General features: G+C 46.3%; 1 protein-coding gene across 1 annotated transcript; it reads right to left on the reverse strand.

The window, feature by feature from the left end:
* Positions 1-8: 8 nt before the first annotated feature.
* On the reverse strand, positions 9-13,637 carry LOC135493884 (coadhesin-like). Its single transcript, XM_064781526.1, has 12 exons — positions 13,506-13,637; positions 13,181-13,206; positions 12,702-12,756; positions 5,311-5,478; positions 4,871-5,047; positions 4,277-4,456; positions 3,648-3,821; positions 2,937-3,086; positions 2,382-2,528; positions 2,040-2,093; positions 681-694; positions 9-428 (listed from the first exon to the last, which is right to left on the reverse strand). Exons 1-12 carry the CDS (start codon positions 13,621-13,623, stop codon positions 288-290), a joined length of 1,404 nt encoding a protein of 467 aa, XP_064637596.1. The 5' UTR covers positions 13,624-13,637; the 3' UTR covers positions 9-287.
* Positions 13,638-14,647: the final 1,010 nt, after the last annotated feature.

The raw sequence follows: 14,647 nt of genomic DNA on the forward strand, positions 1-14,647 counted from the left end.
ATACGAAATAATTGAAAACTCGGTTTTTTACTTTTTGATGCTTTATGTGGACCTGGCCAATTGACATGCTTTTTGGCAGTTACCCATTTTTTTAAGCCTTGGCGGATCGATCTCACCACCAAATATCCTAATCTACATAGAATGGCAACCAGTGCATCTTTTTCGATAATCATTTCACGCTTGTAGACCTTCTCCACCTCCAAACGAAATACCTAGTGAATATATTCACTGGACACATAGGATAGCATAGCATGAGATGTGTACTATGATAATCACTGTCATGTTTCCTAACAATCGCCATAGTCGTCATAGTTTCCATATTGTGGTCCAGCTGTAGTGACTTCCTCTCCTCCTTCCCCGTTGCCATAATCACCTCCATAGTCATACCCGTTTTCAGAATCGGATGTATCTGCCTTCTTACACGGTGCCTTTGAAGGGAAAAAGAAAGATTGAAGGCAGAGGAAGGGTCCAATGCAAAGACTCATTATGAACGAGACGGATGACTGCTAAAGACGCCTTCGCAAAACGATCTGGAAGATCGAAAAAGGTAAAAACAATGCGCCCCCGCTGACAATGTTACAAGAGCAAACGGTTTTAAGTAACAATTTTAATATAAAATTTACATATCTACTGGTCACGTATTTTGTTTACAAAATAAATAATTTTTGAGAGCTACTTACCCTTGTGGGAGGATCTGTAAGATGAAAATGAAAGAATATGAATCATTGATACATGTATCTCTGTTAGGAGTTACATACTGTATAGGCTGGATGACGTGGTAACGCGGGCTGCTATACATTTACATTCAAAACTAACCGAAAACGGCAATAGACTTTGCGAATTGAAAGTGAAAGAGGCAGCAAGAATGCAGAGTCTCGCCAAATATTTCTTTCTTTCCTGCAGGAATATTCCATTCAGACTGCGAGTGTCTCTAACAAATACTAATACTGTGAAGTTATGAAACATCTTTTCCTCCGCCTTGATTTTATTGGTCTCTACATCAAGTGCGTCATTCCCCCTTCGAGAGTTGTCTTGCTGCAGCTAACTAAATTGATACTCAGTTTATGTCGAGACTTCGGTATAGTGTGGTTAGGACCATATCGGTATAGACGTATATTCTAAAATACCTTGGTACCGTAAAGTCAACTTTTAAATGGAAAATGCATAAGCCTCGTTCTGAGAGTGGAGTGTTTTGGACACGCAACCAAGATGCTCTACCAAAGTTCCCTCGGGTTGCACTAAAATGTGGAACCATGCACACAGCTCACTTCAGAAGTTTGAGGCTCTCAAAACACTGCTTCAAACACAAATCAGCCAAGGAAGCATCAACCACCCTAAGTTTTTTAATGAGCACTACACATATTTGCTGAGAAAAACGCTCCAAATAGCCCATTTGCGCGGATTTTAGCGTCACTTGAGCGAGCCGATCCGGACTTCCTATACGGGCTGCCGTAACATAATGTAAACAACGGCGCTACCGGCGCTCCGGGCAGGCGATGGATGGAATTTGCCAAATTCGCACATATTCAAGTTATTTCGTGGCCTATCTTTTTAAGTTTGAGGTATTTTAGAATAGAAATTGAACCCTCGGCTTCGGACCTTGGTTGAGTTACCAAGACACTCTCGGGTGGAGCTAAAATTTCGTCCAAACCCTCGCCTGTCGGCTCGGGTTTGGACTGTATTTTAGCTCCACCCTCGAGTGTCTTGGTAACTCAACCAAGGTCCTCCGCCTCGGGTTCAATTCCTTAAATCTAATGTATATGTCTGCTATAGTCGTATTGAATATATGCAACGTATCAATCTGAATCTTTTTCGCTGCATTATAATGCCATGCCTATCTACCGTCGTTGTGCGTATATCCCGGAGGAGACGTTAGGATTGCCATTCACTGCCGATAAGTCGGCATAGTATAATTAATGATATCTGGGTAAGATTCTGGCACCTCTTGTGGTTGAGAGGCGAACTATATTTCAAGTCACTTTGTTCCCCAACATGGGAGTCCCTTTAATAAGGTTTACTAGTACATATTGTATACTGACTGCATTGTTGTTGATCGTTCTTTGCGCAGTCCGACGTCTCGGATTCAGCATTGCCTGAAAAAGGCAATATTAAAAAGACTATATTATAACATCAAAGCGGGCAAATTCAATAAAGCTCAGTCGATAATAGTTACTCTTTTCTCAAACATGGGAAAATACTCGAACAGAGGAAATCAAATGCTCGCTGACGTTTTTTTTCTTCAAACAGGGGTAAATACTTGCAGAATATACTCTTTGTTCCGTGACAGAGAATATTTCACGCTGAAGTTGTTCTCGACTCAAACAGGGGAAAATTCTCATTAACGTTGAAACATTTCATCATTATATCTGCTTTCGACTCACCGCAAACTTGGCCGCCATTTTCAGGCTTTGGGCATTCGCATTTTCTAATCCTTTGCCTAAACTGCTCCGTTTTGTTATTTTGGTAACAGAACTTTGAACACTGACCCCAAGCCTCCCACTCGCACCATCCACCATTGACTCGAACCGCTTAAGAAAAAGAGACTGGAGTTAATAAGTAAAATGAAATACCATTAGTCAGTAAATAATCAAGTGTTGCGGACAACACTAAAAGGGAATCACCATAAGTTAGTAAATAATCAAGTGTTGCAGACAACACTACAAGGGAATCACCATAAGTTAGTAAATAATCAAGTGTTGCGGACAACACTACAAGGGAATCACCATAAGTTAGTAGATAATCAAGTGTTGCGGACTACTCTTAAAAGGACACCCACGGGACTGACTACTGCTGTGCTTCAGGCCTGATTGGAGAGGTTAAATTAGTGTAAATGGAAACAACTCATTTGGGACCAAAACTGGTGTCTCATTGATAGAGAGGTTGTCCTTAACAGAGAGGTGTTAACGAAGGGAGGTAATTGACGATGGCTGACTTACGCTCACAGGTCACCTGCCTTTGAGAGGTCCCATTACATAACCTTCCCTTGTGCTTCGGTGTGGGATTGATACAGGATCTGCCCTCCCATAACCTCTTGGACGGGGGACATGATTCAGTCAGCGTCGCCCATTCACTCCAGCCACCATGAACTGTAATAAAACAGAAAATGCGATGCGTTTAATTTGGTTGAGACGAAGCCAGTTAAAGTTACATCAGTGATCCAGACCTCACCTCCTTCGATTCTGAACCAGTATAATTATGTTCAAGTACATGTATATAAATAATTAACTCCCCTTACGGAAATAAGATGCGTAGAAAATAATAAAAGCTAGGTAAGATTTAAGAATCTTGTACCAGGATTATGCCGACCAGAGCTTTTCCAGATATATTGCCCGCACTTCTGGAATTCCGGTTGAGATCAGAAATGCCTCTACTTGATTGCAGTCTCGGTCCCGTCATCGCGCCAACGCATGGGAATAGCTCCGTCTGCTGAACAGAGCGATCGATCACCCAAATATCACGAGATCTCACAGCGAGGTGCGTTGTTTACTAGGCCGAGATAGTCACTAAAGGGGCTTCTGACGTCATATTTCAGCAAGTGCTATATATTTTGCAGGACCAGGCAGCCCCTAGGAGATGGAAGGACGCCTTATGCGTATTATTTTGGGATGTTTTAAGATTACTGCTGCCAACATCCTAAATGTACTCACTCGGACAAGGTACCCCCTTATCAATCACCTTCGTCTGTCGTGGCGCGCCATTACATTCTTTTCCGTTGTACTGCGGCTGAGGTTCCGTGCAAGATCTGGTCCGTTCAACTACGGGTTTACCGCAGGTCACCGAGGCTGTGCTCCAAGAAGACCACCTGGACCAACCACCGTCAACTGGAATACAAACCGATAGAAAACACCTGAACGATTACCGGTTTTCCTCGCAAAAAAGTGCTCTAATCGCAGCGATTCTTTTTTCCCTCGCACTTGCCCATTGCAACAGATACAAATCAAGCATTTATCGTTTTTCTTCGGGGCAATTAAAAGCATTCCCATAGGAGGTTGCTGCCAAGGCACACAGACGTGACAAAAGGCGATGATGTGACATGCCCACACCGCTCATCAGCAGAACGGGCTCGGAAAGCAAGTGTCGATTAGCACAACTACATGTAGACACATTTCGAAATAACGGTTCTGAAAAAGTATGCGCACTCAATCAAATCTCGCAAGGTTGAGGAGCCTTTTCAGAAACAGACGGCAATTCTTAGACTAATGAAATTACCGTTACTTCATTTCAGTTTCTTCTTCTGGTCTACAAAAGAATAAAACGAAATCACCAACCCACTCACCTGGACAGTTGGGAAAAACCGCATGGATACGATATTCGACTTGTCTAAAGGAACCTATACAGGGTTGTCCACCATACTTTGGTTCAGGATTTGTGCATGTCCGCGTTTTGAAGACCACGAAATCTGCACAGGTCTTGGTTGGTTCACTCCAATCGGACCAGTCCGTCCACCCTCCATGGACTGAAATGGTTCCGAACATCTAAAATCTGATCACAGTGGAATCGCAAACAAGTAGTTATATGTAACTTTATCAATGATGCCGGGGTGAAAGTAAACCTAGCCCCCTCCCCTGAAGAATTAGGCATTTTTTATGAATATTCTATTGCAACTCAGTTGATTCCATGCAGAGTAATAAGCAGTGCTTGTTATTCAAGCAGTGTCTACCTTACATGAAACCCTGGGGAGAACTACGTAAATATCGCACGAAATACTGGTGGAAAGTTTGTGATTCATAAGGATGTACGGGATGATAGAGTACATAAAGGGATTGAACTGCCTCTGAAGAACTGCCGGTTTCTCCTACATCAGTCAGCGAACCAGTTTAGTCACATAACACAAAAGAATTAGTGATAGGCAAATTCAGTGGGGGTTTACCTGGACAGTTTTTTCTGTTGCAGCTTTTAATTTGTTGATTTAAACCGGCGCAGTCGTTTCCCCCGTACCTCTCCGCTAAAGATGGTTTGCATTCTCGGTGGCGCGTTCGTACTCCAGTTGGCCCGCATGTGGTACTGCATACAGACCATGGCTTCCAGGGTTCCCAATGGCCATTGACTATTATGATGTAAAGGAAGAAAGAACGCACTAAAGAATAAGATGGTCTCTCTCTCTCTCCTAATTAATAATAACTGATGAAGCAAACCTGGAGAGGGCCCTACAGCGAACTGTGATCACGAGCTAATTACCCTTGACAACGGTTGAGCGACAAAAAGTTGTCCGCTGGCCATGGTACGGCCATCCTCCGATGTAAGGGTATCATAAAGGGTCTAAGACCGGTGAAACTAGAGTTTTTCAAAGGTGTGTTTCACGAAACCTACCAGGACATCGGTGTGCATTGCAAGACTCGGTGTCTACGCAAACCGAGGAGTTATCGGCAGGCTCGTCGTCTGCGGAAGTGCTGATGTTGCAGTCTGGCACAAGCTTGATGCGGGTCCTTTCCCCTCCGCCACAGGAGAGCGAGCAATCTGACCAGTTGGACCATCTCACTGCATCATTTTGGAAAGAAAAATAACTCTCTGCAATAAACCTTGACAAGCGAGCCGAACCCATTCATCTCTTTCTTCAAGCTGGGTATTTCCGATCACGTACAGGCTAATCAGAACACGCCTATGCACGTTAGGCACAGAAAGCCTGACACTTGTAGCCTACCTGGCTTCTCATTGGTCAATGCCTGAACGGAAGTTCCGAAACTTCGCTTGAAGAAAGTGCCCATTTCCTTACAAGAAATGGCCATTTTGTTAGTTCATACTTACCTATGGAACACTTTTGCATGTTACTCCATTTGGGCTCAAACACAAGAGTATCCCTTTAATTTTCTAAAGGGAGAACTGAGTTAACAGCTCGGCCGCCAGGCGGCGCCCTGACCGATCCCGCGAGATCGCGCCGATCTCATGCCGCCATATTTAGTCTTTACTCTTGAGCGTTAATAAAGAGTATGTCCCGTTTGTGGGGACGGCGGGAGGGCCGTGTTCCATAGGTAAGTATGAACTAACAAAATGGCCATTTCTTGTAAGGAAATGGGCATTTTGTGTCATTCAAACTTACCTATGGAACACTTTTGCATCGAATCCCAGCAACCTATTGGAGGTGGGAAACGAGGACTTACCTAAGGCTGAGCTGTTGTTCCATCCAGGAGGCACCACCGGCATATTAGCTAAGGAGGACCGCCAGGGGAAAGAAATGGGGAGAACCGGAGGACCGGTATTTTGATCTCGGTATTACAATCATATTATAGAGAGTAATAGACCCATTCTCCGGAAAGCGCTAGAATTGCGTAATAAAACCATCTTCTTTCCGGCAACAGAGCTTAGAGCAAGTAAGGCATGTTGAAGGGTGTAGAATGAGTTATTGCTAAACAACAATAAGAAATTGCGTCCTTTCTAGTCTACTAGGGGTTGCCTGGATGTTGAAGATAGGGCATATCAAAAATGGCGCAAGATGCGCGTTTGACTCTTCAATCGGGCTTCCCCCCCTTTTTTGATCTAGCCAGGATCAAACAACATGCCCCGCAGACACAATCGGGCCGATTGTGTGCATGCCATCTACGAGGGAAGAAACGTCTCGTAGGTAGAAACGAGAGAATGTGGAGTGATTACTCCAACATGCAGCGGAAACGACTTCTTGAAGAGCAACTCCTCGGTAGTTAGCCCAGGAGGTGGCTAGTGCTCTAACTTCGTGCGCTGAGATGTTAGCTAGCGCACGAAGATCAGAGGAAGTCTTCAAGGTGTTGTAGGAAAGACGAATAGTCTCCACAATCCACCTTGAAATAGTGGCGGCCGCTATCTCTCGTTTATTTCCCTCCTTATAGGACAAAAACAAACGCTCTCTCCCCTGGCGGATACCGGGAGGTTTTGTCCTATTTATGTAGAACTTTAGGGCCCTGACGGGACATAAAGTTCTGTCAGGAAGATCATAAGAGATCGTTCCTGACAGAGAGGGAATAGTAACCGGGGGCCGAGAGGCGGCTGGTCCCTGGTTCTTTGCCAGAAATCCTGGTATAAAAGCCAGGATAACCTCCCCTCCCTCTCTAAAAGCCAGCTTCTTAAAAGAAAGTGCATGGAGCTCTGATCTCCGTTGGGCGGTAGCCAAGGCTACTAGAAAGACCGTTTTGAGTGTCAGATATTTCATGGATGAAATAGACATGGGTTCAAAAGGATGCCTCATGAGCACCTTAAGGACAACAGAAAGGTCCCATTTAGGGGTGTTGTGAACCGGTCTAGGACGCTCTAATAACATTCCTCTGAAAAGAGGGGTTATTTGGTCCTCCCAACGAAGATCCCAGGTGCTTAAAACACGGAGGGTAGAAGCGATGGCGGACTTGTACCCTTTTATAGCCGTGACAGATAGTTGTCTTTCCGTGAATAATTCAATAAGGAAATCAACTAATCTGTATATAGAGGGAGAGATCGGATTAACTCCGTTCTCCCTGCACCAGGAAGTGAAGGTAGACCACTTTCCTTGATACACATCAAGGGTAGACCCCCTTTGAGGTGCGGACATGCGCTTGACAGCGATGTCCGAAAAGCCTCTCTGGTGGAGATGCAACTGGATAAGTTCCAGGCGTGAAACTTGAAAAATCCAGGGTTCTGGTGGTAGCATCTCCCCAGGGGGTGCCACAGGAGGTGCTTCCAAGTAGGAAGACTCCTGGGGTGATCTATCAGGAGCTCCAGCAAGGCTGGGAACCAGGCCTGATTTGGCCAGCAAGGTGCGATGAGAGTTATTCTCACCGGATGGCTGGTCAAGATCTTGTTCAGGACTGGTTGGATGAGAGGGAGGGGTGGAAACGCATATGCGTTCAGCCCGACCCAAGAGGCTGTAAGGCTGTCGACTTCCAGGGCCTCTTCGTCCGGAAGTGGAGAGTAATAGATGGGAAGGCGATTGTTCAGCCTGGTGGCGAACAGATCTACCTTCGGAGATTGCCAAAGGCGACAAAGGTCGTCTACAATCTCCTGATGGAGTGTCCACTCTGTCTGAACTAGCTTGTTCTGACGGGACAGGGCGTCGGCAAGGATGTTGCGATTGCCCGGTATGTGTCTGGCACATATCGATACTCCAAGGTCGGCACAAAGATGGTAAAGCTCCCAAGTTAGCTGGCAAAGAATGCCGGACTTTGTGCCTCCCTGTCTCCTGACATATGCTACTACTGTAGAATTGTCGGAGAACAGGGTTACTCTCCGATTCTTCAGGCGAAGGGAAAGAGCCCTCACGGCAAGAAGGACAGCCTTCATTTCCAATATATTTATTGGAAGAATGGTCTCCTCCCTTGTCCATAGACCTCTTATGGACATGTCCCCGTTGTTCAGATGTGCTCCCCACCCTAGTAGGGAAGCATCTGTGAACAGGGACACTTCTGGGGGCGGTGGAGCAAGATCTACACCGCTTTGGAGACGAGTCTCCGACTCCCAGAAGTTCCAGACGTTCTTGAGTAGGTATTGAGGTATCAATACCAACTTGTCTAATGGGTCCCTGTGGGGTTTCCATAGAGACATTAGAAACATCTGGATGGGACGCATATATAGACGGCCAAGGGGGATTTGGTCTGCTGCCGAATTCAGAAGTCCCAAAAGGCTCAAGCATCGCCTTGCGGGAGCTTGAGTCCTTCCTCTGAATTCTGCGACGAGATGAAGAATTTTCTTTATCCTGTCTAGGGGGGGCAGCATTTTCCCTATGGCCGTAAGGAACCGAACTCCAACGTAAACGAAGTCTTGGGATGGTATGAATTCTGACTTTGTTTCGTTGATAATCCAACCTGCGGAAACTACTTTTTGCTTTAGAACCTGAAGTTGTTGCAGTAGTAGTTCCCGCGATTTGCAACGGAGTAGCCAATCGTCTAGGTAGTGATGGAGCTTGAACCCCATCACGTGAAAGGGAGCGACGAAGGCTGTGACTATCATCGTAAAAATTAGGGGTGCCGATGCCAGACCGAACGGCAGGGCCCTGAATTGATACGTCTTTCCTTCGTAATGGAATCGAAGGAAGTGTTGATAGTCTGGATGGATCGGTACATGTAAGTACGCATCCATTAAATCCATCGATACCGCCCAATCGTTGGGCTGTATCGCCGTTGCTATAGACCTGGTGGTTTCCATCTTGAAATGAGGAACATTCAAGAAGGTGTTTAACCTGGAAAGGTCTATGATCATCCTCCATGTCCCTGCTTTCTTGGGAACCAAGAAAACGTGGCTGTAAAAGCCGGGGGAGCATGGATCTTGAAGGACCTGGATAGCTTGCTTCTCCAGTAATGTCGCGACCTCTGCTTGGAGGGCAGAGGCCTTGACTGGGTCCTTCGGTGGCTGAACTGGGGTTGGATATATGGTAGTCGGGGGGGGGGTACGGTTGAAATCTAGTTTCACTCCGTACCTCAACATGTTTGGGACTGGGGACCCCTTTGGGCACCAATCGTCCCAAATGTCTGCAAATTTTTGCAGACGGCCCCCGACTACCGGAGTCGGCTCCTTTTTGCGTCCGGGAGGAGAAAGGAGGGGGGAGTCACCTCTTCCGGCCAGCACCTCTTGGGCGAAAGGAGTGCTTAGTCGGACCGGATCCACCCTGGTTAGAGGAAGTATTTTTCCTCTTTCCAGTCCGGCGACCCTCCGCTTCCCGTCGGAAGGATCCAGCAGGAGCAGGCTGACTAGGCGGGGTAGGCCTAGGCAGGACCTGCCTGGCGTACGGGATTGAACCCGATGCCTGCTGGGGCCTCTCTATCTTTCTAGCGTTAGGTAGAGAGGTCTTGGCCCTCTGTGTCGCAGTGGGGGCATATAATTTGTCCCAATCTTTCTGTGCTTGAGCCGCCTCTTGTACAGAATCTGCGAACAGGAAAGAACCGTCCATAGGAGCGGTTCTTAAGGCCCCTTCCAGCTGGAGGGATCTGATGACATTGAGAGAGCCCAGTGCGGCGTCTCTACGGAGTAGGACGCTATTTGCTGCGGTCTTGGCGGACAGCGCAATAGCGTGCCTAATCGAATGTGACAAGGATGTCACAAGCGATTTTGTGTCATCAGATAGTGACTCATTATCTTTTAGGGATCTGGCTAGGGCCAGGTTAGTGTGCTCTGCGTAGGAGAGCACCGCTAACGTGTTTTTGGCCAGACCCTCTTGTGCTCTAAGGTCTCGGTAAGCCGAGGAGGAGGTCACCCAAGGCACGAGTTGGTCCAGCTGTACATCGTCCTTTAATATGGAAGTCGATGCTGCAGCTGGACAGCCGGCCGAGCTGACTCGATAATAGTCAGCGCGGTACTGCCTAACGGGAGGAAGTTGTGCCGTGAACAACTTCCCCGGTTTACACCAAGCTTCCGGTCCGACTGCCGGAAGGACAGGGATGGAAGTACGTTGGTGGGCGCCTTGTGAGTCTCTGATTGTACGCTCCAAAAGTTCAGAGACTGCTACCACCGACGGGGAGGGAGGAAGGAATTCAAGTGCCCGAGTGGAGCCTTGAGAAACCTGTGGATTGGGATCCACTTCCTGTCCCCAGAGTGAAAAGGTCGGTGTTGACAAGGCTGGCAGTTCCGGCGGGGTAGGGCACAGATCCTGCGGGAGGTACGCTCTGATCAAGGATCTGAGTGTCCTCATATCCGACAAGATATTGGCCTCCTCTGGTGACAGCTCCTCCTGATTGGGGGAGCGGTAGCCTGGCTGAGAACTCTCGTTCTCAGAAAATTCCTCTAAAATAGAGGAGTCGGATGGTGGGTATCCGATGGGACCAGGCGCACCAGAGGAACCGGAACCCTGCTCCAGATGGCTGAGTCTATCAGAAAGACCTGCTACCATCTGGATGAGCTGGGACAGTTGCTGTCCCGACTCGGGTTCCGGACCCGACGTGCGGCTTCTCTCAACGACGGGCGGTTGAGGCGAGGGTGAGCGCATAAGCGAACCCTGGAAGCCGTATGTGCGGGCGAATGGGTCTTCCGGAAGCGGAAGATGCCCATATTCTGAACCAGAGTTCAGATGTCCTCTCTGCGTAGCTCGTTCCATGGGAACGACGCCTCTGCTACGAGGAGGGGGTGGCACTTCCGGTTGGTTCCACCCAAGAGGTTGGCCAACGTAGGAAGGTGCCTGCATTTCCGGTAGGACGAAGTCCGAAACCGGAAATGCCCGTAACTCCTTCGCCGGTATGGAGCTACCGGAAGCCCTTTTAGAAGGAGGTACGGAGGGCGGAAACGCTGTTACCGAAGACGCATGGCGTTTCGGAGGTGGCGTTATAAGGTCCGGCCCTACTCTACTGTGTCCGTGAGGACTGGGGTTATTTCGCAGTAAAGACTGAGAAAAACCCCCAGTAGAGTCTTCGGTTACTGAAAAACGGGAACCCGCGTCAGTAACCGGAACTGCAATCGGCGGACCGGAAGCAGGGTGCTCCCGCGGGTACAAAGGGCTTGTACTCGGGGGAGCGGACGACAGGGGAACCGGAAGGTTCCCTGAGGTCCGGGGTATATTAAACCCTTGGAGACTTATTGGATGTAAGTCTCCCTTGGGACCACAGACATTAATAATGTCAGATCCCGCATCCTTCGCAGCCGCGGCCGGAACCGGAACTCGGCTGACGGAAGGGGTGGTGGCGGGAGGTTTGCTAGACCTCCGGGTTATATGCCCGGAAACGGAACCGGAAGAGGGTTTAGGCGTCTTCGTGGCCCGTTTCCCGCCACCAGACGCATTCCTTTGTGGTGAGACAAAGGATGCCGTCGGAGGGGTACGCCATATAAAAAATGGTACCAATGACAATAAAAACACTGGGAACCCCAAGTAGGCCAGAAAGGACGCAATAATTAATGGAAAGGAAAACATGCCTACTTGAATTAAACACTATTGCAATGGATCTGAGTCTTGTTCATTACAATAGAGCGGAGAATAGCCTACTTAACTCTACCCTACCAAGATCAAAATAATGGAGCCGGGTCGACTAAGCTAGCTAAGAAAATGTCTATAATTAAATAGACTGGACAATACTAATGCCAAGATTAGTTTGGCGGTCTACTCCGTAGGTGAATGAACCCAAAAAATCGTCTAGACTTGGCTGGTTGAATTTGGTTTTAAATCGAATTCACGGCAGCTTTGAAAAAACGATGTGCTTCGTAGAAGCACAAGAGTAAAGACTGAATATGGCGGCATGAGATCGGCGCGATCTCGCGGGATCGGTCAGGGCGCCGCCTGGCGGCCGAGCTGTTAACTCAGTTCTCCCTTTAGAAAATTAAAGGGATACTCTTGTGTTTGAGCCCAAATGGAGTAACATGCAAAAGTGTTCCATAGGTAAGTTTGAATGACACAAAATGACGAGTAGAAGTAAGAACGATAGTACGTGAGCCAATTATTTACGCCGGGCTTGATCAAACAAAATCACAATGAAGTATGGTGACTACTGAATGGACGTTCATGACCTATGACTACTGAACTATGGTTTCTGCTCTCCAAAGAAGCGAAGGAATAAAATCGACGGATGCCCATTATTTTAAGACTAGACAGAGATAGCTGGGAAATCATCTTGTGAACTTTGCCAACCCGACGTCGGCATGTGCCGGTAATTCCCATTTGGGGCAATGCAATGCCTTCTTGGTACGAACTAGATTGTAGTAAATATTTTCCTTCTTGGTGTGTAATGATAACCTGCGGAAAGTTAATAATTGGTGAACATGGTGGGAGATAGGGAATAAACCTGGGAAAGGGGATATAGTGGAAGAAAATATGTGTCTACGTGTAGCAAACTGGGTGTTCTACCTACCCGTCTCAGTTACGTTACTTGGGGCGAGGTCCACAACGTTGCTTCCGCTTGAATCCTGAATACAAATTAGAGTCATATAACAAAACTATGGGCAATAAAATGAGAGCTACGTCACTCAAAAAACGAACAACGTAAACTTTTAACCAGTCGAACGCGGAAGAAGAAGAAGCATTCTAGTGAGCTTCATGAGGCCATTATGTTTGATTGCATCGTGCCAATTAGAACCGGTGTAACATCTGTGGTTGTTTCCCATGTGTCAGTGTTTCCAAACAATAGGCAGCTAGAGAGACCACGACTTTTCAATAGGGGGATACACAGAAAAACTTGTCAATCTATTTTTGAGTGTTCCCAAACAATGAGGGGAAACACCAAAAACAGAAACACTCAAAAACATTACACCGGCATATACGCCCTGTCGTCTGCCAGCATGTGTAGCAGAAGAAAAGAATAAACTCCCGGAAAATGAATTTTTAACTTACATTGCTAGGAAACCCCTGCACGGACCCTGAAATGACAAAAATAAATGACATATCGCTCACTCAAGATAGCCACTGTAATAATTAGCTGACCATGTAGGACACTACTCCACGCCGGGAAATACATGTACATGTAGTTCAATTTCTTGCTCCGCCAAAGGGAGACTATGAACTGTTCCACGGAGGTTTCCACCTCTTTCTTACATGTACTACAAAATCAATGCACTCTTGGTGTAATACTCTCAGACATTCAAAGCCATTGAAGCTGTAAAATGGAGAAATGGAATAGTGCAAATGAACGAGAATATCATTGAAAATTAATCCTTACCTTGAATCTCTAATAACAGCAATGTACAAAGACAAAGGTGCGCAAAAAAAGGCGACATGTCGTCAATAACTATCTTCGCAATAAGAACAGAACCAGATCGGGACGACTTTCTCATCATGACACGTAGCGTTTATGAGTTTGATCTTATTTCGAAGAAACTCTGATGGTGCTATTCAATAACACCAATTATAATTGCGTTCTCAATATAAATATGGGTCAATATATCGCATTGTTGATGAATTCAAGATACTGGTTCGATGTACACGTACTTGAATACATGTAATAGAATACGGAGCTCTTATCTTTCCAGTTGAGAAGAAGGACGTTATTGTGCGTCTAACTTTTTTCTGGAAAAACATACAGCAGACGGATGTTTGCCAAAGTGGTTAACTGATATCTATTTGACTTTCAAAATAGACATAATAGAAGTATGGGTTCGTGCTTGTAGCCAGAGAACTGCAAGTGGCCATTCATATAAACAAAAACGTTATGACATTTTGATATACATTTCATGTTCAGATGGCAAAATTTAAATGCCATCGATGGTGGCAAACTTTCAAACTAACGTTTTGTGTTTTAGTCGACACGATGGAGTATTACACATTTACTTTACATCACTTATGTGTGATAGGCTCTCTTTGGGCTCGAAAGAAAATGAACTTGACCTTATTTTGAAGGTCAGACTTGGGTCACGCGTAATCAATAACTGCTTGAATGAACTTCATATTCTCCCTAATCAGTGTATGCTTTCCAACTACAGGTGATTATGAGCACACGGACCTTGCTCGGAAAGAATATTTCATCGGGTGTCACCAGGTTTCACTGCGTACCCTCTGTGAGGTGAAAATCATTTACTGTATATACTCCTCACAATCGATAACAAACCTCGTCCTTTTGACCCTCAAAAACCTCGGTAGCAGGTCGTAGACACCCTCGTACATTACAGTCAAATGGTACGCTGCGTTTAACCTGGTTACAGCCAATATGATCGTTTTGTGCTGCTCCATCTTTCCTACAACGTCGGAGAAAAGCGCAATTAAATAGTTAATTAGTAATATAACGAGTATGCAGACGATATTGGCGTGCGTAAGAATAACGAAAGATGAGGCGTGTCCACTAGACGAATCCCGAGTATTTAGCAT

The sequence above is a fragment of the Lineus longissimus genome, chromosome 9 (genome assembly GCF_910592395.1).
Source record: "Lineus longissimus chromosome 9, tnLinLong1.2, whole genome shotgun sequence".
Classification (NCBI taxonomy): domain Eukaryota; kingdom Metazoa; phylum Nemertea; class Pilidiophora; order Heteronemertea; family Lineidae; genus Lineus; species Lineus longissimus.